The sequence below is a fragment of the Crassostrea angulata genome, chromosome 6, assembly GCF_025612915.1.
Source record: "Crassostrea angulata isolate pt1a10 chromosome 6, ASM2561291v2, whole genome shotgun sequence".
Taxonomy (NCBI): domain Eukaryota; kingdom Metazoa; phylum Mollusca; class Bivalvia; order Ostreida; family Ostreidae; genus Magallana; species Magallana angulata.
Window position 1 is genome coordinate 26,042,445 of NC_069116.1, and position 24,577 is coordinate 26,067,021.

At 32.6% G+C, this 24,577-nt stretch overlaps 1 protein-coding gene across 2 annotated transcripts; it reads left to right on the plus strand.

Annotated features, from left to right (window-relative positions):
* The first annotated feature begins 1,501 nt into the window (after window positions 1–1,501).
* On the plus strand, window positions 1,502–18,937 carry LOC128189546 (protein arginine N-methyltransferase 5-like). Of its 2 annotated transcripts, none has more exons than XM_052861199.1 (17): window positions 1,502–1,623; window positions 3,409–3,527; window positions 3,809–3,894; window positions 4,144–4,275; window positions 4,581–4,690; window positions 5,015–5,228; window positions 8,142–8,297; window positions 8,773–8,844; window positions 8,949–9,026; window positions 9,506–9,564; window positions 9,675–9,800; window positions 9,903–10,078; window positions 10,473–10,591; window positions 11,233–11,326; window positions 16,955–17,071; window positions 17,173–17,237; window positions 18,555–18,937. In XM_052861199.1, exons 1-17 carry the CDS (start codon window positions 1,532–1,534, stop codon window positions 18,705–18,707), a joined length of 1,968 nt encoding a protein of 655 aa, XP_052717159.1. In that variant the 5' UTR covers window positions 1,502–1,531; the 3' UTR covers window positions 18,708–18,937. The 2 variants fall into 2 exon arrangements, with proteins under 2 accessions (XP_052717159.1, XP_052717160.1); XM_052861200.1 differs by having other exon boundaries at window positions 8,142–8,231.
* The last annotated feature ends 5,640 nt before the right edge of the window (window positions 18,938–24,577 follow it).

Here is a 24,577-nt window from a genome sequence, read left to right on the forward strand (position 1 = left end):
GGACTCAGAATTCTTCGTTATATGTAAAGGCTCGTGTCCTGTTTTTGTTTACAAAGGTTAAATATACCAGTAAAAAATCTTTGTCAAGCTGAATTGTCTATCTTCTTATCTATTATAAGCATAAATAAACAGTTCCTAACGTTTCATACGTTCATTTTGGGTCTAAAACTGGAATTCTCTCTTCAACATTCAAAATGTAAACAAAATCTTTGTTTCCATACCAAAGAATTGCAAGTTCTTTAACTCGCTTATAACTCGACGGATGACACTCAAAGTTTGGTTGCCTATTAAAAAAGTGTTACTGAAGTATGTAAACACTAAAATCGGAAAAATATTTTTTTAATCAAAAGCGTGACCATGTCCCATTAACAGCCAATAGTAAAACATTTGATGATATTCAATATTTCATTATCACTAAATAGGATCCTCGATACCCTGTGACTTCTATATTACAGTACGCCACAGCATGGCGATTTTACCCATCGTGAAATTGTTTATATACCGCCTACATTGAAGTTTTGTCTTCCATCTATGTAGCGCAACGGATGAAACTTCGATCTGCTGACCCGCAGGTCCCGAGTTCGAATGAAAGAACTAAATTTTTATATGATATAGTCAAATTTGGCCCCCATAATTCGCCTTTTTTAAAAGTGTTTCAGGTACATTAATTTTTTGTGTTATTTTTTAGAAGAGTTTACAAAAAATATGGTCTTCACCTATTTTTTTGATTTATATGCACTTACTGGCAGTATATGACGTAATAAGTGACACTATTTTTAGATTTAAATCAAAATCAATCAAGAATTGACATATTTCTTATCTTTTTTCGAATGGGAAATATCGAACGACAATTTGTGTGTCTCTTGAGTCACTCATATGACCTATATTGCCCTTGGCATTCGTCCGCCGTCGTCCGTTAGCCCTTTTACATTTTATACTTCTTTTTTTTTTTTAAAAATTCAATGCAATTTGTTAATTACCATTTTTGTTTGAGGTACATGTATCTCACGGGTAAGAGAATCTAAATTGTGAAATTTATTACTTAACCACCCCAAGACATCGAGACCAAAAATGTGGGTGGGGGGGGGGGGGGTGAGGTCAAATTCTTAAAAATCTTCTCTATTCCCACACATGCATGTGAAAAATGTAAATGCGTGGTTATATGATGTCCATTATGCCCTTCCTAATTTGTGAAATGCACGGCCCCTGGGTCAGGGGGGTCAGACCCTAAGGCGGAAATTTAGCACTATTGGCACTCAGTAAGATGTTAAGGATAGGGAAGGGTCTAGACACTTCAATAAACAAAGTTAACTACTGGTAGAAAATCATTGAGACGCTGACAGGATTCCACCTTTATAGTGCAATTTTATATATTTTTTTCTGAGTGTGAATATAATTATGCTACTGCTACTCTCTCTCTCTCTCTCTCTCTCTCTCTCTCTCTCTCTCTCTCTCTCTCTCTCCCTTTCTCTCTCAATCGGGTTCGGTATACGATTTTTAAACACCAATTACATTCGAATTTCCTCAAAATATGCCAGTGAAGATGGCACGTGCGTCTTGTGGTCGCGATTATCACTGTTGTCCTGATATAAATACAGCAGTAGAAACTGCTTGTAAATCTGGGTAAGATTCATAACGCAATTTCTTTGTGTGTATTGCATTTTACATGAGATTGCACTTGTGTTTTTGAATATTTGAAACTTTGCAAAATATCCAATGTTTACCTGTTTCACTTATAATTTATCTTGATTCAACGTTGAAAAATGATATAGACGTGTCCTGTGATCTGTTGTGTAATAAATGTCGGTGTTTTGGTACCAGGCTAATTTAGCTAACCCGAAATTAGTTTTCAACAAAATTCTTTAGTAATAGTCTTCTTGTGTCCATAATATGATCAGTTATTCAAAGAAATGGTTGGCTTAGTGGCTTCATGGAGATCTACTTTAAAGTACATACATGTATAACCTGATAACCTTGATGCAACGGTACAAGCTTTTTTTCTTAGATTTGATCTCAACTTGTATATTTATTCCATTATATATCCATCATGGAAAAATTTGTAATAACTTCATAATATGCATGGATAATATCAGTAAATTTCTTTTTAATCGTTTTATGATAAAAATAATAAAGAAATACTATAAGGTTGTGGGTCAGAAACACACATAAAGAACCCACAAACAAATAGTAATACAAACAAATATCTTTATAATAAATGTAAATGACACACAATACAGGGTTCAACATTAACATTAGTCTTTTAGTTTCAGACTGATAGATTTTTAATTGGACTAACAAAATCTGTGCCTAGTCAGTCAGTCTAAGCATATGTATAAAAAATAAAAAAAGGTCTGCTAAAAAACTACCGATTGACAGTTTTCAAGATTTTATTTGGAAACTCATAATGTATTGTACCATCTTTAGCATGGCATATGATTATAAAAAAAAATCATAATTGCTTCCACTTTTTTTATGAGTGGTTTCATGACTCATGATTCAATTTAACTATGTTAAATTAACACATTGCTGCAATGAAAACAAAGGAATGAAGCTGTCAGACTTTTTTGAAACGTTTTTATCCATAATTGATTTCCGTATGAAAGGGCTTTAACTTATGTAGTTTACTTTACGTATGACCATCATCTCCATCTTTCGATACATAATACAATGTATATAAACAAAACAAGACATGGTATATGTTGCTCTTTGCCAGCGTGACTTAATTTAATTGTTACATAACATTGTAACACATTGCGTAAAATTATATAAAATTATATTACGTAATACTACAATTGAATTTTAATTGAATTATGTCACAATTCTGCATTTGATCTTAATATGATGTAACTATAAATAATTTCCGAATAGTGATTAATAATAATATACAAATATGAATTTTATTAATTGGCTGTATTAAGAAACTGAAATCGAAAATTGGTTACGTAATATCGTCAAACAAATTCCTTGTGGTCTGAAAAAGCTCTGTACATCTACAATAAAATACATGCATGAAAAAAGAGAAGGAGAAAAAAAAATAAAAATAAAGAAAATAATATAAAATATTTAACACTGGAAAGGTGGAGGGGAGGTGGTGGATTTTTAAAGAAATGGTCCGAAGGAACAGAATCAGTATTCAAAGGTGTTACCCGTGCGGCGCCCTGAAAGAAAGTGAATTAGCGCGTCTTTCTAAACAAAGAGAGTCCCTAGAATTCCCACGTCTAATTTCATTGGTCAAATGATGACACCAACATTACGTGACCAAATAGAGCACTCTCTTCTTTTTGATAATACACATTTAAAAGTGCGATAACTCGTAGTGCGAAAAATTGTAAAATCATTATATATAAACTTAAAATTCCTATATTGAGACTGTTGAAATTTAAGAATTTTTTATCACTTTTTCTTTAGATTTGATTTTGTGTGTCTGCCAATTGTGAATCCAAGATACAAACGTGAATTTATTCATGGTCCAGCAAAGAATCGGCCTGGTCCTCTTTCGAGATCTGACCTTGTTTTATCAGGCCAAGGTAGTAGGCTTTTGTAGTTGAGCATGGTAGAAACTGTATTATAAACTGGTAAATGAGACGGATAAGGCATCAATTTATCAAAGTTCAATAAAAAAAAAATTACTATACAAGTTCTGAGCATCAATTTTTACACAGAGATTTATAAAATTGGAAATGAAACTTAATTATGGAAGTTTATAAAAATATATAGGTCCAGACTTTCCAGTTCTCTTTGAAGTTTATATTTTCAATTATTAGAATGTAATTTTGAAATCAACATGATGAATCAATGATTTACCTAGATTGGAGTACATTGATTGTCGGCAAAACATCGCCATGGTTACAGCTGGACTCGAGAGTGGAAGTTATTCGAAAGAACTCTGAAGCTGTAAGATTTTTTTTGTGTCATTGTGTAAAGATGAAATAAAGGGTCTACAAATATTTAATATCTGTTCTTGGCAGATACAGGAGTACTTTATTTTTGGTCTGCATTTCCAGGAAAGCCATCAAATTGTAAACCACAAAGAGCTAATATTCTTCCACATGTACAGCTATCCTTTTTAAAGCAATGGTGATAGTACATGTATTTCAGCTATTTTTTTTCTCATTCTCATTTCACAATTTTGTGTTTTTCAAGGGATTCAAACAGGAGTTGGCCTTTGCAAGCCACCTTGGGCTCCCAGCCATATTAATTCAACTGAAACATGGCAAGAATGCCAACCTAGCAAGATGTCTCAGTGAACAGATCCAAGCAGCTTACTTCCAACAAGTAAAGACCTTGTACTCTGTTTAGCTCAGCACAATACTGTAAAAAAAAACAGCAGTGAACATACATATAATAATAAATTAAAGCTTCATCAAAGTCAGTTTCAGTTTTGTAATTTTAAAATTGTATTAAAAACTTCACGGATGAATTGAGTTAAAAATGAATGGAAATCTCTCATGATCCCTAGTGCTTCACTATATTTTAAACATGTTAAATTTATTGCATGACCTCTCATATTAATAAATGGGTAATCTACATTTATTAAGAAGGTACAGGTAGATTAATTTGTCTTGATTGGATTTTTTCAGCAATACTGGATCCAGATCCCACTGATATCGGCTCGTGACCAGGCAGACTGTCTGATGGAGGGGGGACAGACAGACGAGGAGAGAGAGCCCCAGGATGACACCTGGAAATGGTCAGTGTATAGAATAGAAAGTGCTCTTCCTGGCTAGTGGAATTTACCTGTGTGCAGTTTAGTATTTTTACATGTTAATGTATTTATCATTACAAAAATCTTTAAAAATTTACATTATAAGTCTTGTTTACAATTTTGCAGTTATGATAAGGAAAGTAACCTCTGATTCTTCACACTTTTTCAGAGATTATTTAAATTGTAAAAAATAGGGTATAAAGGAATTTTTGGAGAGGGGTTGTTATTTTGTTATATCATATTACATTTTTACAAGTACCTGTACTTCATAAGTTTTTGTTATATAATATATGACTTTTTACTTTGCAGGTGGCATGAGTTTAGAACTCTGTGCGACTCTCAGAGGAGAATCAATGTTGTTCTGGAGCTGTCCACTAATCTGCCAGACGAGGAGGTATTGGACCGATGGCTGGCCGAGCCAATCAAGTGTGTCATGGTATCCACCAATCTGTTTCTGACCAATAAGAGAGGGTATCCTGTGTTATCAAAACCTCATCAGAGTTTCCTTAAAAAACTGTTCAAGGTACACAAACTGTTCATTATACTGTATATGTTTTACACTACACAAACTTGTCCATGGGGAAGGGGAAGAAATATTGGAAGCTGTTTTTCCATCTGTCCTTCTGTCCATCTTTCGTTGGACATAATTTAACATAAAAATAATTGAAGAACAAGTGCATGAATTTATGAGCACTCTTGGTTAACAAATAAAGATGTGCTCAAGTTATTTTGAAATCGCATGGGCAAGTTTTCTTCAATCTTTTTTTCATTTCTCAACTTCACTGACCCAGTCATATTTCATTAGATTGTGGTGTCATGTCTCAAAGACATATACAGCCTACTCCGGATATATTGAAATTCAGAGGATGGTGCAAATTACTTAAAAGTGTCTGTAATTCAATATAAGCGAAATCGACTGATGTGAAGCCGCCATTTTTAAAAGTTTAATCCTGATCTAAAATAAAGAAGAAAAAAAACCAAACAAATTATTTGGTCATCGTTTATCTATTACAGTGAACAGATAACATGGAATATTAGTCCATAAAGGTTTAATTTATATATCAGAAAGTTTTTTAGGTTTCAATTTGTTAAAATCTTAAACCTCATCAAAATGCTTAATCGCATTTAATTAAGTTTCAAAGAGAAATCATTAGTCTCAAACGCTTTAAATAGAGATGAACACTGCTTGTCTAACATCGTAAGTGTACTCGGGTTAATCTCAAAATCCTTAGCTATTTTGAATTTATGCTTCGTCCTTTTATTAATAGCCTTTAGTTACTAGTTCGTAATTATAGTGTCCAAATATAAGGTTTTTCTTTTCTGTGAGGTTTCCATATTACGTCTAGCCTCAATATGTCCGTATAAGTAAACACAAAGAATTCAAAAGTGAATAAATTTTATTTTTTTTTTAAAAAGAAGTATAAAAACACATAAGGTGAAAACTTTAAAATTCACACCTTTGTATATCAAAGGGTCAATCAGGCATTATTACTGTCACAAAACGTGACAACAGCCGTCAGGGAGTACTTCAATATACCCGGTAACAGTAGTTATAAAAACCACTCATTATCACCTCTGGGGACCGATCAGTGACTTCAATATAAGCTATGTTTCGAAATGGGCGATTTCGTTATAACTGTTACAGAACCCGCAACGTTATTTTTTACAATCCTATCCTTTCCTATCGTGTATCAATCCTATGGTATCGTGCGTGTATACTGTTCTATCGTGCGTTAATTCTATCCTATCGTGCGTGTATACTGTTCTATCGTGCGTTAATCCTATCCTATCTTGCGTCACTCCTATCAGGTTTATTGTTCAATTTCAACAATTCTTCCGTTTATCCTATCGTGTTAATCGTTTTGTGCCTTTTCATAAACAAGTAAATTTAATTCTAAGTTGCAACTCGTTCGTAGGCCATATACGAATATTCATCAAACAAAAATTGTAAAATCCTATCCAACATTCCGTCAGGATACTAATTTTTAAATTTTTTAGATCAAAATTAACCAATATTATATGTAAATCATATCTGTTAACATTAAAAATGAAAAACGAAGTTCTTTGGAACAAGGTAACATATTTACCTGTATATCAAATATATTAAATCGTATGCAGAGTGTTTACCTGCGTAAACATTAACTTTTATGCAATATAATTTTGTTGCATCATATTTTACAGAAACAAAATTATTTATGATATAATTTATATTTAATTAAACCTGAGTTGTATTTTGAACCCGTAATTTTCCGTGTGATATTTGATTTCAGGCTGAAATGTTCCCGGCAATCAGCTAGGGTGTGTGGTAATGAAAACAATGTTAACAAATCGTACACGGAATGTGTATCTGCATAAATATTTATTTAACTTGTCTGTAATAATTCGTTTTTAATGCATCATTTTCTTATACAGAAAGAAATGTACTTATGATAGATTTTATATTTACTTTATACAAGAGTTGGATTTATATAATTAAACCCGCTATTTTCCGAGTGATTAAATCTCGGGCTGAAGTATTCGCGGCGATCGGCTAGGGTGTTCGGTAATGAAAACAATTTTAACAATACAGAAAATTTATTGATCATTATTGGTCATTTTTATACATTCTATAAATGATGCAGCGATGATCAACAACTCAACAATTGTTATTAAAAAGAAATTCCACGTAAATCTTTATCTGTACATGTTCTCTTTCAAATTCTGCCATTATCAGTTTGTTCGTAAATATCGTTTAAAGCAATCATACGTGTATCATGAACATCGTTTATCCTTTCCTATCGTGTATCAATCCTATCATATCGTGCGTGTATACTGTTCTATTGTGCGTTAATCCTATCCTTTCGTGCGTGTATACTGTTCTATCGTGCGTTAATCCTATCCTATCATGCGTGAATCCTATCCTATCGTTTATCTTGTAAAAAATAACGTTGCGGGTACTGTAATTTAATGCTAAGAATATGAGGGGCTATAACTTGGGATTTATTTCTTTTTCAAAATAAGTGGAATTTTAAAGTGTAAAGTGATTTCAATTAACGAGGAGTAAGCTGTATATAAGATTAGGATGGGAATGGTAAAATGGGATAATCATGTCTGACTGACACGTTGTTTATCTTACTGTCTGAGCCTCCACATTTGTGTTAAGTCTAAAACTAATGTCAAAGACTCATACTTGGTAAAAAGTTGAACATGGCACTGACCTTTTTCTATTTAAATTGTTGACAGCTCTAGTTAATAGACATTAGAATTAGAATACATTTGAATATGTAGGTTTGTTTGTCAACAAAAAATATTTTGAGAGAAGTGTGCATGACTTAAACCTGGGCAAGGTTAGTCCTTCTTTTGGACTGCTCTAGTTAATAATTGGTTGTGTTGTAACACTAGACTCAGAATACCTGTAGGTTTGTTTGTCAACAGAATTTTTTTTTTGCTCGAGCAGCTGGACATTCAGATAATCCTGACCGGGGCAGACAGACACCCAGACAAAGGCCTCCACACCTACCAGCAGTACCTGGATCACCTTTGGCAGGTAAGACATCAAGACACAGATCTTCAACAGTACCAGCATTGCCTGTACATGGATAACCTGTGGCAGGTAAGTGCAAGTATGACCTGTAGAAGAGACGGGGCTTACATGTATGTTCTCTCTCATCTTATCTGTGCCGAAAACATATTATATACTGACACTTTAAAATATTATTTGAAATTTTTATTAATATAGGCTATAGATGAAAATGTTTAGAACTCATTATGACATGACTTACAGGAATTACGTGTATATACATGCATATGTGAGGTTGGTAAATGATTTAATACAGAGCAACCCTAAACGGTCATATATAAACCTTATGTAATGTAGAAAATATATTAGGATAGGCACATGAATGCTCATGAAAATTAATCATTGCACAAACCCTTTTGGCATCTGACCAGTATTCATATACATGTATGTGTTTGTTGCAAATGTTAGCCTTTTATAAATTCACTGCCTTTTTTAGCATGAGAGACAAACTTTTAAGAGATGAAGCACTGACTCAGTTGATCACTTGTTTTTTTTTTGTCTTCCATAGACTAGGTCCCCTCCTGATCCCATCACACAGTTTGCCAAGGGCTACGAGGACTACTTGCAAAGTCCACTGCAGGTATGAATGAAAAAACTAGCTGGCTCCTAATAACATTGACTTAAAAAGTTTGCAATGTTTTCTAAACCTAATATGTCATTGAATGTTGTGGTTTTTTTCTGTAGCCTTTGATGGACAACCTAGAATCACAAACTTACGAAATCTTTGAGAAAGACCCTGTCAAATATTCCCAATATCAGAAGGTCAGTTTTCTTCTTGTAAAAACCAATAACATTTGTTATACTTTCATGTTAAATACTGAAATCTGATTGGTTTAGACGCAGTTCATAATCTGTTCTATTACCCTCAGCATTAGCAACGGGTAACATTACGAATTGTTACATGCGCGAGAATCATGCGGATACAGTTCGCCTTAGAATTCACGTTATTCCTATCTAAAAGCAGTGATGTTTTCTTTAAAATTAAGACATTCAGTATAACAAAATAAATAGTGCCTGTTTGGGAGGATAACAGTTGAAATTGACAACCCTCGAACACCATTGTCAACCTCCGCTTCGCGTTGGTTGACAATGGTTTTCTCGGGGTGTCAATTTCAACTGTTACCCTCCCAAACAGGCACTATTTATATAAAGTATTTCAAAACTGAAAACTCAGACTGGGAAACTTGGAAATAATTGTAAAAAGATGTAAAGTCAAAGTGTTATTCTCATTGTCTCTTCAGGCTGTGTACTATGCCCTTCTGGGTAAGATCAAACCAGAGGAAAAAGAAACAAAGAGTGTGTAAGTAGTCACATGTTCATATTGTCATATATTTGTATAAACTACCATGCTATTTATGGTCCTTTTTTTGGGAAGTATCATTTGGAAAGAAGATGTGTTCTCTGTTGCAGTGTTTTAATGGTGGTTGGGGCTGGCAGAGGACCCCTTGTGAGGGCCTCCATTGCCGCTTCCCATCAGGCAGATCGAAAAATTAAGAAGGTGTATGCAGTGGAGAAAAATCCTAATGCTGTAGTGACGTAAGTACCAGCTATCATTGTAACAAAAGAGCTTCAGAGATAATGAGGTTTTGTTGAAATTTGTAAACTTTCGAGGCTGAGACAATGTTTTGTTTTTAACAGTCTAGAAAACATGAAGGACGAGATGTGGGGGGACCTGGTGGAGGTGGTGTCGTGTGACATGAGGTCGTGGGAGGCGCCTGAGAAGGCGGACATCTTGGTCAGCGAGCTACTGGGGTCGTTTGGAGATAACGAACTCTCCCCGGAATGTCTGGATGGAGCTCAGAGATTTCTGAAGGGTATTGGACTATTACCAGTGTATTTATTGTATGTATCTAGTCATATAGTTTACTAAATGATATGTAGGTACATGTATATGTTGATTATATAAAAGTAAAACTCAGCACAGGAACCAATGCATATTGAGAGACTACGATGTTGTTTTTCGATGAAATGAATATAAAAAGTGAGGTTGAGAGACTAGTTTTGTATTTTATTTAAAAACTAATGCTATGCAGTACAACTGCGGAGCTTATGTACATGTAATGATATTTAGATACTGCACAGGCAAACAGGTAGGATAGGGAACCATCAACAGCTACCAGTGTATACTTGTAGCTGTTATGCATAGTATAGAAGTTGCATGTAAACGGTGAAATGAGTAGAAGTGTTAAATTTGTGGGTGGTTTTCAGATGATGGTATCAGTATTCCTTGTGAATACACATCCTACATGTCGCCGCTACAGTCAGAAAAGCTGTACAATGAGGTACGAGTGTGCAAGGACAACACCCCCTCCAACAAACCGCTTGATGTAAGTACTGCATTAGTATTGTACATGTGGTCACCGAGTTATATTCACATCTACCATGTATGATTTCCTCTATTTTTAACCAAAACTTATAGTTAATTCATTGTTCTAAAGAAACAGCCAGTCTGAAATCTTCACCCCCCTTTTATCGATTGGTCAAAACCTTCATCGAACAAAAAAAAAAATCATGGACTGAACAAAATAATCAGGATGATGTCAGACTCAAAATCCCATTTAAGACAACTTGGCAATTTCTTTTATTTAACATTCTGATGTACATTAACAATAGTTTAGTTATTTTTACTTTATCTTTATGATCAATTCATTATTTGTTAAAAGAAAGATGTTTTAAAATATAAACTATAAAATGCTTTTTTTGATGATTCATGCGGGTTATGATGGTAGCGATAATTTCAGAAAAATTCACATAAACACCTATCATCAAAGAAAGCATTTGAGTGTTTAAATCAAACTTTAAACAATATTTTGATTGACAACATTGATTACAATCTTAAAGTTATTATTGATATATAATCAACCTTATTCATAAATCACATTAGTAAATTTATATATATTATATGCATCTTAACAAAGGTTTTTGTTTCTTCTCTTTTCATATTTAGTTTATTTTTTAACTCTTGCAGCACAATTTTGAGACCCCCTATGTGGTACGCCTCCATAACTGTCAGGTGCTTGCTCCTCCACAGGAAGTGTTCCACTTTAAACATCCAAACAGAGGTCAGTAATCTTACAGCCACTGCAATGTGTAGGTACAATAAAAACAGTTCAGTATGTATATAGATATAGCAAAATGATGAATGTACACCCAACACAATGTGTAGGTACAATAGAAACAGTTCAGTATGTATATAGATATAGCAAAATGATGGATATACACCCAACACAATGTGTAGGTACAATAAAAACAGTTCAGTATGTATATAGATATAGCAAAATGATGGATATACACCCAACAATGTGTAGGTACAATAGAAACAGTTCAGTATGTATATAGATATAGCAAAATGATGGATATACACCCAACACAATGTGTAGGTACAATAGAAACAGTTCAGTATGTTTATATATAGATATAGCAAAATGATGGATATACACCCAACACAATGTGTAGGTACAATAGAAACAGGTCAGTATGTAAATAGATATAGCAAAATGATGGATATACACCCAACACAATGTGTAGGTACAATAAAAACAGGTCAGTATGTAAATAGATATAGCAAAATGATGGATATACACCCAACACAATGTGTAGGTACAATAGAAACAGTTCAGTATGTATATAGATATAGCAAAATGATGGATATACACCCAACACAATGTGTAGGTACAATAGAAACAGTTCAGTATGTATATAGATATAGCAAAATGATGGATATACACCCAACACAATGTGTAGGTACAGTAGAAACTATTTAGTACGTACACAGATATAGCAATATCATAGATTACATCTACAGTGTGTAGGTACGATAGAAACTGTTAAGTACAGTGGCCTCCAGGTATAACGAGCTCGGATATAACGAGGTATCGCTTACAACGAGATGATTTTATGGTCTCAAAATATTTCTTTATTATTTCCTTTTAAAAAATACAGGATACAACGAGATTGTTTATAACGAGACCCGTATATTACGAGGTAAAAATTTCTTTCCATTAGTTGTAAGCGCTATCGGATATAACGAGGTACTGGCTGCATGCTTGATTGCACACCTTGGTTCCAGGTAACTAACGGTATGGTCATGTAATTTTCACAGGTATGTATACACAGGACAATAGATTAAAAGTATGCAGAAATAATAATGAGTTGCAATGTTCACAATCATGGCTTCGAAGTAAAAGAAAAGGAAACCAATTTCGCCAGAAACAATAGATTTTTTTTAGATATAATTTGTGCCTGTTAGTTGTAAACGCTATCGGATATAACAAGGTACTCCTGGCAAAGGAAAGTAATTTCGCTAGAAACAATAGGACTTATTAAGAAATAGTTAACAATGAATGAAAAATTAAAAGTGAAATTGCAAAGGACTATGGATTAACTTCGAGTACATTTAGTACAATTTTATAAAAAAAAAACAAGATTTAGAAAGCTTGGAAGAGTTAGCGGACTTTTTGAGAAAAGCCTGTGACTCTAAAAATAGCAATACCGACAATCACACAGTTTTTGTCTCTCTTGAAGTGAAAGTAACACGTGTTTAAGATTGTAGACGTAATTATTTTATGGTCATTGACATGAATACGCTGTAAGTATGTTATTTTTCAACAAAGTGTGAAAAATTATAGGTATTTATTTAACTATCACGTGTTTGTAAACGTTATTTGAAGTGTAAAGAACAACGATTACGTGTCACCTTGGGAAATGCTGACTTCAGATATAACGAGGATCGGTTATAACGAGAAATAAAATGATGTCCTCAGCATCTCGTTATACCCGGAGGCCACTGTATGTGTACAGATATCAAATTAGTATATTTAACCATCAAAATGTGTAGGAACAATAGAAACTGTCATTAAAATATAGTACTCAAATGTAGAAAAATCATGGATATATACTCCACAATGTGTATGTAGAGTAGAAACTGTTAATAAAAAATTTACACAAATGTAGAAAAATCGTGGATATATACACCACAATGTGTAGGTACAGTAGACCTGTTGAATATGTGTTGAATAAAAAAAGAGGATAAACACACTGCAATGTGTAGGTATATAAAAACTGTTAAATGGATTTACACCCTTTGCAATGTGTAGGTACAGTAAAAACTGTGAAATATATATACAGATATAACAAAATAATTAATATTGTGTAGGTCCTAAGTATCTCTGACTGTATGAGTCCCTCACCAGCTGTAAGAAATTACTCAGCAGTTATCATTTTATTTCACTTTGACTTCAGATTTTTGTCTCGTCTCAAAACTAATTTCTTGATTTCACTGTGCCTCCAAATTATCGCAAGATGGTTGGTGTTAATTATAAATTAGATTACAGTATGATCAGTCATCGAACAATTGTCACATTATAGGACACGTGTTGCTTGAATAAACATCCCATTACACATCTAACACCTGGAGCCATTTAACTGACCAAGTAAAGGTGTTAATTAGAGTGTAAAAAAAAAAATAGGTTATGAAAAAAGGGACTTTGACTTCAAGGGATCAAGGGTTATGAAAAATGAAGAAATCAAGAGTAAATTTGCTTAGTTACATGTACATGGGAAAAAAAAGCAAGACCAAAGATTCACTTCTAGCGATCAAGAACTTCAAGCAATGGAAGTTCAAGACATCAAGAATTTTGTGTACGTACACATATGTAGCAAAATCATGAATATACACCTACCACAATGTGTAGGTACAGTAGAAACTATTTTTAAAATATGTACACAAATGTAGAAAAATTCTGGATTTATTCCTCCCAATGTGTAAGCACAGAAGAACTGTTGAATATGTACACACACACAAAAAAATAAAAATCATGTATATATACACTACAATGTGTAGGTACTGTGGAATTAATAGAATTTGTCATGGCTCAATTTTCATGGTATTCATGAATCCGCCTTGAATTTACATCATCGACGAAAATGGAATTTGAAAGAGTAAGTTTTCTTACTGAAACTGAAAACAGATCAAGAATTTACGTCCCCACAAATGAGCAAAAAACCACAATCCACAAAAATTTGCCCCGACAAATTCAAATGATTCCACAGTTTATAAGACACTGTTAAATATATACAAAAATATAGGGAAAACATGGATTTACACCGTATGAAATGTGTAGGTACAGTAGAAACTGTTAAGTATAAGTTAAGTTACACAAAATGTTGCAAAATAATGAATTTACACCCAACACAATATGTAGGTACAATAGAAACAGTTCAGTATGTATATAGATATAGCAAAATCGTGGATATATAACTTCCACAATGTGAAGGTACAGTAGAAACAGTTAAATACTTGCACAGATATAGGGAAATAATGAATATAATATAGCCTAAAGGGAAATATTCGCCCCCGTTTTATTTTCATCTCTTTCAACCTCATTTTCAGTAGGCAAATTTAAGACTGAAATCCAATGTCCCAAAATATCTTTCCTAAATACACAACTTTGTCTGCATGGTGTTTGCAAGTAAAGAAGAGCACAAATAACCCTGTTCATGTACAGTGTATACAATACTGTATGTCCGTTTTTTTTCGTGTGTCACAAAATTTGCAAAAATTGGGCAAATATGTAGTATTTTTAATTTGTGTCAGTCAATTTTTGCGATTTTTAAAGATTCTTATGGAAAATAGTACAAGATATAATTTCTGCATATTCAATATTATGCAATTTGACAGGGATCGCGAAAAAAGTGATATTAAAATTAGATCATCATGAAAATTACCGGAAATACGGTATTAACCCAACACAATGTGTGGTAGAAACTGTTAAAGCAATATGAGCTGTATTTTTTAGATTTTTATTTTCCTGCAAAAACCTACTAGTATGATAAGTCTGCATATAAATAAAACTTTTATGATAAATAAGATTGAAAAAATCATTAATTTTTGTCAGAGGAAAGATTTCTCTTCTAAGGAAAATACAGCAAATCAATTTTTGTAAAGGACGACAATAATTCAATTTTGGTCCACTTTCGGCTTCTTAACTGTTTTTTCCACAAACATTTGACTAAAAAAATTTAAAAACCATGATATTTTTGTCATTTTAGTAGAAATTAACATTTTGTAAAAAAAAAATTATCTTCATGAAAATTGCAGCTCATATTGCTTTAAATATGTATACAGATATAGCAAAATCATGGATATACACCCAACACAATGTTATTATGGACAACACACTAGAATTTGATGGTACAGTAGAAACTGTTAAGGCCACCCAAAGTTAATTCTACGTATAACGTCATTTCAAAATACTAAACCAACGAGGGAGGGTGATAAAATTTCAGCTAACATTATTTTTAAATAAATAGTTTTTCATATTTTCATCAATACGAATATGGTGTGTATTCATGCTACATGTAGGCTACCTCTTTAGCAATGATCTTTCCTGTCAATCCCATTGAGTATCTGATCTATAGTACTTAATATGCTCCAAACATTGAAAATTTCTACAGCCTGCATAATAGGAATAAAATCAAACTTGAAAAGATCAAATTTTAATGGGGGTCTGTTCATTTTTTTTAATATGTGTATTGGTGTTGAATGATAAAATCTGTTATAGCAATTTCCAAGTTTTAAAGTTTCAAAAGATAACAATAATTATTGTTATTAATTTCCATCATCTTTTCTAATAATTACCAAATGCATCTACAAAACCTTCAATTTACAATCCATTGACCCCCGATGAGGATTTTATTTTTAACACTTCAGTAAGCGCACCCAGTAGTTGTGGGAAGGAAACATGTTTATTGTGAATTTGCTATACATATTATTACAGTTTGCTGTACTTATGATAACGAATTTGCAATATGGATAATAATAAAATGGTGAATTCAACATGTAGATTCCTAGGAAATTGTTATTTTAAAACAATAAAATGCTTTCTTGGGTGATTCATGCAGAATATGAAGGTGGCGACAATGCAGAAAAACAAATGATCTGCTAACGCGGGATATGTAAATTTTTCGTGAAATGATCGCTACCTTCATAACCTGCATGAATCATCAGATAAGCATTTTTTTGTTTATATTTACATCTTTCGTTTAACAAATTAATAAATTGATTGTAAAAAGTAAGTTCAATTAACTAAATTACTGATAATGTACATCGTTATGTTGATTGCTCCAAGATCTACGTTCACGTTCATTAACATGGCACAAAAAAGGGTTAGGGTGGGGGATATGTGGTGTTTTTAGACAGCTCTAGTCTATATACATAAAAACTTCATGTACTTTTAGAGTTGTCTCCCTTCATATATCATATACATGTATGTGTACACATGTATAAATTGTCTTCTAAAAGGAGTTGTGTAATGTCTGTATGATATTGATTTAATGAATAAAGGCAAAATGGAGAATAAAACTCAAAATTTGACTGTTACTGTGGCTGTTTTGGTTCCTGTCTATTTAATCCTAATTAGCATAGAATTAGGCTTATGCCTACCCACAGTAAAGGAATGTAGTCTATCTTATGTTTTTACTCCATCTGTGTTAAAGTTTACCATTTGACCTTCACTGAATAATAGAAAAGTGCCAAGGAAGACCAATTAATGAATAAGTCATTTATTGTTATGATTTAATTGTTAAAAAGGTTATTTTTATGTTAACTTTAAAGACTAAGGGAAATGATACTGACTGCTTCAGGGATGAATTCCTTTTGTACTGTAATACGATTTTTTTTATTTCCTTAGACGCAGTGATAGACAACACTAGGTACACCTGTCTGGAGTTTGACATCAAACAAGACGCAGTTCTTCACGGGTTTGCTGGCTACTTCGACACAATTCTGTACGACAATGTGACCCTGAGTAAGTCCTGAACAAGCTCAATCAGCATCCAGAAATTGGATTGAACCATTAGTGCTGGTCAAATGCTGTGTTTTCTATGGCTGAATGATTTTGTGTTACAGGTATACATCCAGACACCCACTCTCCAGGAATGTTTAGCTGGTTCCCCATCTTGTTCCCAATCAAGGTAAGTTGTGGCTATTGTTGTTGATTTACATAGATTTATTAATCATGTTAAAGAGAAATCTGTTAAATCATAAAAAATGTGACTAGTCTGTCACAAAGTACTGTAAAATTGTTCTTATTTTGCATGATCCCTTATACTGTAGTGTAATTTAGCATATCTAGATTTGTCATGTAGACTGTCATTGTGACATTACTTTCTTTTACTTTGAAAGGTACAATCTGGCTGTAACCTTACATACATGTATATGTAAACTGTTCCACTAATTGAATCACAGTGTGCAGTCAATAAGAGCTGTGTATTCGTCTGGGACAGAACTATATTTTAAAAGGCTTCCAATAAAATCTTTCGGACAAAAAAGATACCAAGAATTTTCATTTAATTTTATTACAGTTTTTCAAAATACTTTTAACATTTTTTGGCAGAAATTTGTGAAATTAAACTGTACCATTTTTTTCTCTGATATTTATTACATTGAGGTGTCTCATTGTATTTGTATGTTTGATGTAATGCTGGTTATGAAAATTTTTCTGCATTGATTGTTACCTTCATAACTTGCATGATTTATCAAACAAAGCATTCAATTGTTTTATATTTACATTTTCTCTTAACAAATTAATAAACTGATTGCAAAAAGTAAGTAAAAATCACTAAATTACCAAATGTACATCCATACGATAGCTAAATAAAATAGCCAAATTGTCTCCTATGGGAATTTGACTCTGACATCATCATGATTATTTCCTGCAGTCCGTGATTTTTCTTAATTAAGTCACTGTAGGTTTTGATCAATCCATAAACGAGGCGTGTAGATTTTAGTCTGGCTGTTTCTATAGAGCTTTGAATTAACTACATGTATAAGTTTCCATAAGAAACTCAGTAGATGTAAATATTTTCATGCAATGACACACTGCACAGAGTGTTCCTCCTTATCTTTGTTGTTATTGCAACTAAATTTCTATATTAGAACATGAATACTGTCAATATTGAGATATCCTTTTAACTTATACAGTAAAAAACAGTTGAAGCAAATCTGCATATAATGATATCATGCTTACAGTGAAGACAGTTGCATTCCCCTTTGGCTTTTAAAATGTTATGGACTCATTAGATATAAAAAAAAGTATTACGTTTGTAACTTCTTTAAATATTGTTTGACAGTAGGCACTTCCCAATAAGCGTGTTAAATCACATATATTTTGGTGCACATTTGCATATATTTGAATATATATGTAAGGTATTCAATACTGCACAAAGATGTACCTTGGATTTCAAAAAGACATGTTCATGCACATTGAGTTTTTGACTGATCTGTTTCAGACACCCATTTATGTGAAGAAAAATGATCATGTTGTCCTGCACATCTGGAGAAGCTGTAACGCAAAGAATGTATGGTACGAGTGGACAATTGTGGAGCCTACTGTCTTGCCGATCCACAACCCAAAGGGCCGCTCCTACACCATAGGACTCTAAAAACTTGTACAATGTTCAATCTATTGTGTTTTGAAGGTTGTTATGCTTTACTAAGGTCACAAGCTAAGAAAAGCAACATTTTGGTGACCAAATGAAAGACTTTGTTAGGTTTGTCAGGCAAATTTGACTTGATCTGTTGTATTTAGACAAAACTTAATGCATAAAAGGATATATTTCTTGTGTTCTATTTAGTGATTGAACATTTATTAAAGATGTAAAGTGTCAATTGATTTATGCCTTAATTTTATTTTGAGACTACAAGAATTAGGGGCATGGATCATTCCTTCCCCTTTTAATTTAAAAAAAAGAAAAAAATGTGAGTTTCGACATGCTTTTCTGCCTTTATGAATACTAAATTGCATGTTGTTTCATAGATAATGAGCAAATTTCTTTGAGCTTTCTATAAAACAATGATTAAAATAAAGACATTGGGAAACTTAATATGGGGATGGGGTGTATGATGCATTTTGCCTCAGATTTTTTCATTTAGAAAAAATGAATAGGGTTTATATTACCTCCAAGTGTCTGAATTTTCCTGGATATACTGTAAAAATATTATATTTAGCAAGTATGATATTTGGCGAAAATTAAATATTCAACACATTAGCATGGATTTGAATAAGGTTTATCCTAAATGTACCTATAATTCTACTTACTAATTATATGTATTTCATTTCTTCATTTACTTGATTTAGCGGAAGCTGCTTTTTACCAAAGCACTACATAGAATACACAGCCAAATCTAATATGTTTACAATATTCTGATGGAATATTAGATTCCACATATTTAACAAAAACCAATGAAAATATTCTTTACTCATGATTCCATCTTTTTCATACTTTACATGTACTTGTGGGTAAAGGCTGTGTTGTGACCACCAACAAAGGTTTTAGGTCAATGGTTAAGCTCATACCGTAGCAAATATCTTAGACATACAGTTTAGGACCATAATTTGTTGCCCTTCGATCCAGTCGTGCTCAGACTTTACCATGAGACTGCATGTACAAGCAGTATGTAGGCAGATGGTGTATGGTGCCCTTGAATCAAGTTTCCTTGTGGTAAGGTCAAGGTCATAGCAGACCTCTGTGTAAAGTCTTTGTTTAGAACATATGTTTTTCATCTTGGTTCTATTGCATAAAACTATATTCATATAATGTATTATTAATAAAACACAGAGAAGGACAAATAAAGCCTAGTAAATAGCAAAATGTTGATATGTTTGTCTTTCAGCAGATATAATTTGTTGACACCGACATTTAGCAGATAATTAAGTATTATGTATATCATCCAATAGGGTTGTGATATTTTATCATGTTTATAGATAATCTAAAACATCATTATATTTCCGCAAATTGTTTATCAAAATATAAGAACAAAACAAGAAATTAAGGAGATTCTACCACCGGAAAGGTGACTATCTCTGTACAAGATAAGGATAATACACTGGGGTCGCTAGCTTTTTCCACTCACAGGATAAATATAACCCAGAGTTCATCTATTGTAGTTGAAAAACCTGCAGGGTGGGGGTTGTGTTCTTATCCGTCCTCTACCAATAATGAAGAAAAGTAATCAAAGTTCAGGCACGTAAAATTGTGGGTTTTTTTAAAAGTTGTTGGGAGGGGGGGGGGGGGGGTAGCACAGAGTCATCCGAAAAATCTTGACAAGCTAAACATTTACAAAGTAAAAGCAAATTCACCAATAATCCATGGGAGGGGAAAAAATAAAACCACTTCATTCAAAACGTCTTCGTTGTCTTTGAGTACCTTTCTCTATATATAGGTAAATATATGGTCAACCTAGATTGTGACAGCGTTAATAAGAAGAAAAAAACCCCACAATCTTCAAATGTTTTGTAAAATTATTAAGTGACGAATTTCGAAGCTTTCAATTCGGCACTTACTTCTTTCTCTTTGCATTTGTTAAAAAACAAAGCAAATTCAAAACTGTAATACATGTACTGAAATCGGAATTTTAGGTGATACTTTTTTTCTGCCCCCCAAAAATTGCTCATATCACCAATGAATATAAAATCATATCGGCTTACGGTCAATAGTTTAATTGATATTGAGAAAGAAGCTCTGGCTTTAAACGTACTGTATCTCTCAGAAATCAGAAAATCAATTGCATTGTATCTCCATTTTGTAGCTGTTCCAGTATCGCAAGATTTCACTGAACGGCCTTTGAGGGTTTCATAAAAAATGTATGATCTAAATTCATAGTAATAAAATATAGAAATTCAAAATAATAACAGATACTAGAGTAACGTTGAAGAAAAATGCAATTTATGACCATTTCAAAAATTAAAACATTTTTAAATTACCAACAAGTTGATTATTGGGATATATTGTTTTTTACGAATATGTGCTATTTTTTTTATTTTTTTACGATTTTTGCACGACTCTCATATTTTGAAAGAAGAAAAAAGACAATGAAATTTACAGGCAAAATGTTTCTGCCAACCGATAAACTCTACATTAACATAAAAACTAACAAATTAACATTTTTATATGGCCGCTATATTTCCTCATAGATAACCTCTTGCTTACAAGAGATAACACACTTTCTAACATTTAAGAAAATGATTCATATCCGAAAGGGAAGAGATTGGTGAAGCTGTGAACAAAAAAAAAGGAAACGGCGCTTAACTGACATTAAGCGGTGTACAAAGAAGAAAAAAAAGATTAAAATCCTAGCTCCATCCGATGCCTATCATCCACATGCGTATAATTTATAATGTTAAGATATTGTGAATTTATATTCATGTACAGTGAATACTTAAGTATAATGCAATTGACTATGACATATTGGGATCCCAAAAGTTATCCCGTAAATGGAAAATTCTCCAACTAAAGGGGAGATTGACTTTAGATAATTCTAAATAAACTTTTTAAATGTTACTCCTCCAAGTCTCGTAATCGTCTGTGTTTAGAAAAATAAAATTCAACTGAAAAAAAGACCAGTTCATTCAGCAGACACAGAAACACTCCAAGCACTTGAGTGTAGTCACTGCGTGCCTGGCTCTGGGTTCTATATGTAGAGTATGTAAAGTGTTTAAATCTGTGGCTGGCCCTATTATAACGTAGCACGACGTACATATATGTTAATCCAGATCAGTCTATACGTTATTTGTCCTGGTACTCGGCATTCATGGGCGTATATAACTTTAATCATCTGTACAAGTTTTAATTTATAAATGCGTGATTCACTGCTTGTTTTTTTTTCTCCATTTTTGTTGGTTTTTTTTTTTTTTTTTTGCAAATTCAACAACTTGGATAAATTTATATTTTATTTAGGTTGATCCATTTTGAATTACGCAGAAATAGCTTTTAGATATGATAATGAAATGCAATGTCAAAAGAATTATTTGAGCCTAGAGCAACCAGCTCAAGAAGCAGAAAGTTTCAGTACTAGTATGGTTGAAAACTCTTTAAGAATACTTGAGAAACTACAGATTGTTTCAAGTTTTGAATAAAGTTACTGCAAATTGAAAATCTAATGTGCATAATAACAAATATTTGTAAAATGTTGATAATGAGTAAAAGAGCGATTTCTTGCAATCCACCGGTGATGCCATACAGTACTTTATCATGCCCTCCCATCTTTAGGTGAATATACTGCAATATTGCTTATCCTTAAAGTACTAATGTAAAACAATCTGTTTACAATTATAATGACTTTAATCTCAGGACTCCCTTTGAAGTGCGCCATCATCACTTGTACACTTCATGTCCCTCCATTGCGCATGGCTTGCCAAAAAGCGTTCTACAGACGACGGCGTTATGACTAAATTGCCCTCGTTCCATTTTTCAAGGAAGAACAAAATTTGCCTGAAAATGAATAACGCATTAAAACTCAATAATCGGGCTCATAGTTAATTAGTCACTCTTCGAATGCTAAAAGAACAATACGTGATTAAATAATTTTCTTTGAACTCATTATCATCATCTCGATATACATATAGTTTTCCTCGAAGATGAAAGGAGCTTATGCATGCATTTGCTGGTTTATGAATTAAGTTTTTATACAAGGAAAAGCACTTCTATTTTCAAAGGCACTACATTACTACAAATGCTACTTTAGAATGTGGAAATGGTTCATTCTGAATCGGAATTAGACACGTGACATTAATTTGAAGTTATAAAACAAATGTTAATAGTTGCTAATGTACATTTCCTATTGTATTTTCCGTTTTAAAGAAATTGCGGCTTCCTTTTCTGTAGTAGGAAAATTGCAAGCACAAATAATAATAATAATAATAATAAAAGAAAACATAATTACATGTGCATTTTTAAAATACTTCACTCTACTTATCTCTTCGTTGAAATATATTTTATGTAGAGATTGATTTCTTTTTATTATTATTCTCCTCAAGAGTTGAAATATATTTTATGTAGAGATTGATTTCTTTTTATCATTATTCTCCTCAAGAGTTTTACATTAAATTTAACATATTTTTAATAGGTTACCTAACGTAAACGTATAACACCTCAATAAAACATAATTATAATGTCTACCTAATTAAACATATGATGTCTACCAAATAACACAAATAATGTCGACCAAATAACACAAATAATGTCTGCCCAATAACACATATAATGTCTACCTAATTAAACATATGATGTCTACCAAATAACACAAATAATGTCTACCCAATAACACATATAATGTCTGCCCAATAACACATATAATGTCTACCTAATTAAACATATGATGTCTACCAAATAACACAAATAATGTCTACCCAATAACATATATAATGTCTGACCAATAAATCATATAATGTCTGCCCAATAACACATATAATGTCTGACCAATAAATCATACAATGTCTACCCAATAAATCATATAATGTCTGACAATAAATTATATAATGGATACACAATAAATTATATAATGGATACCCAATAACATATACTCGTACTGTACTGAGTATAATGTCTACCCAATAGTACATATAATGTCTACCCAATAAATCATATAATGTCTGACCAATAAGTCATATACTGTCTGCCCAATAACACATATAATGTCTGACCAATAAATCATAAAATGTTCGACCTTTCAATCATATAATGCCGACCAATAAATCATATAATGTCCGACCAATAAATCATATAATATATGATTAGTATCTTTGATGCCGTTTGCTTGACAATCATCAAAGTGCAATTATTTATAACGGTTCGGCCATAACAAGTGAGTGCCCTTCGTGATTGGTTTAAAAGTTCAAAACCACAGGGGTTTCAGCTATCACCATTTCAACCATTTTGTAAAGCAATATCTTGAAAGGTGTCCGTCTGACGGTTTGTAATCTTAATTTACTATTTATGATGAGATTACGACTTCTGTGTGAAAGACAGGCTAACATGACAACTAGATGACCATTCTATTGAATTGAAAGCCAAAAGGTGAAAAATTGTACAACTTATTTATTTAAACCTTGGTTTGCTTAACCCTGACCAAATATATCCAGGATTGGAAAGGGACAGCCAGTGTTATTAAATAATGAATTAGATAAAGACACTTTTACATGAATCATATTTTAACAAGACATTTCCAAAGTTAATCATAATAGGGGAAATACTTTAAAATATAGTTACAAGACTTTTTTTTCGTGGAAATTAAAAAGGCAAAACCAGAATAGTTGAAAGTACTTCAATACAGGTCATCTCCATTTAGAACAATAGGGAAGTATTAGATGGACCATTTCAGGGAACAGATAAATACTTCCCCGTCATGGTAACAAGCGGTAACCATCTACTGGATGTGTAATTTTAGTACCTTATTATAAATGACAATTCTAAATCCTAAACCCTAAATTAAAATTAGAAAAAAATTATATATATTTATATTGATTAGTCTAATT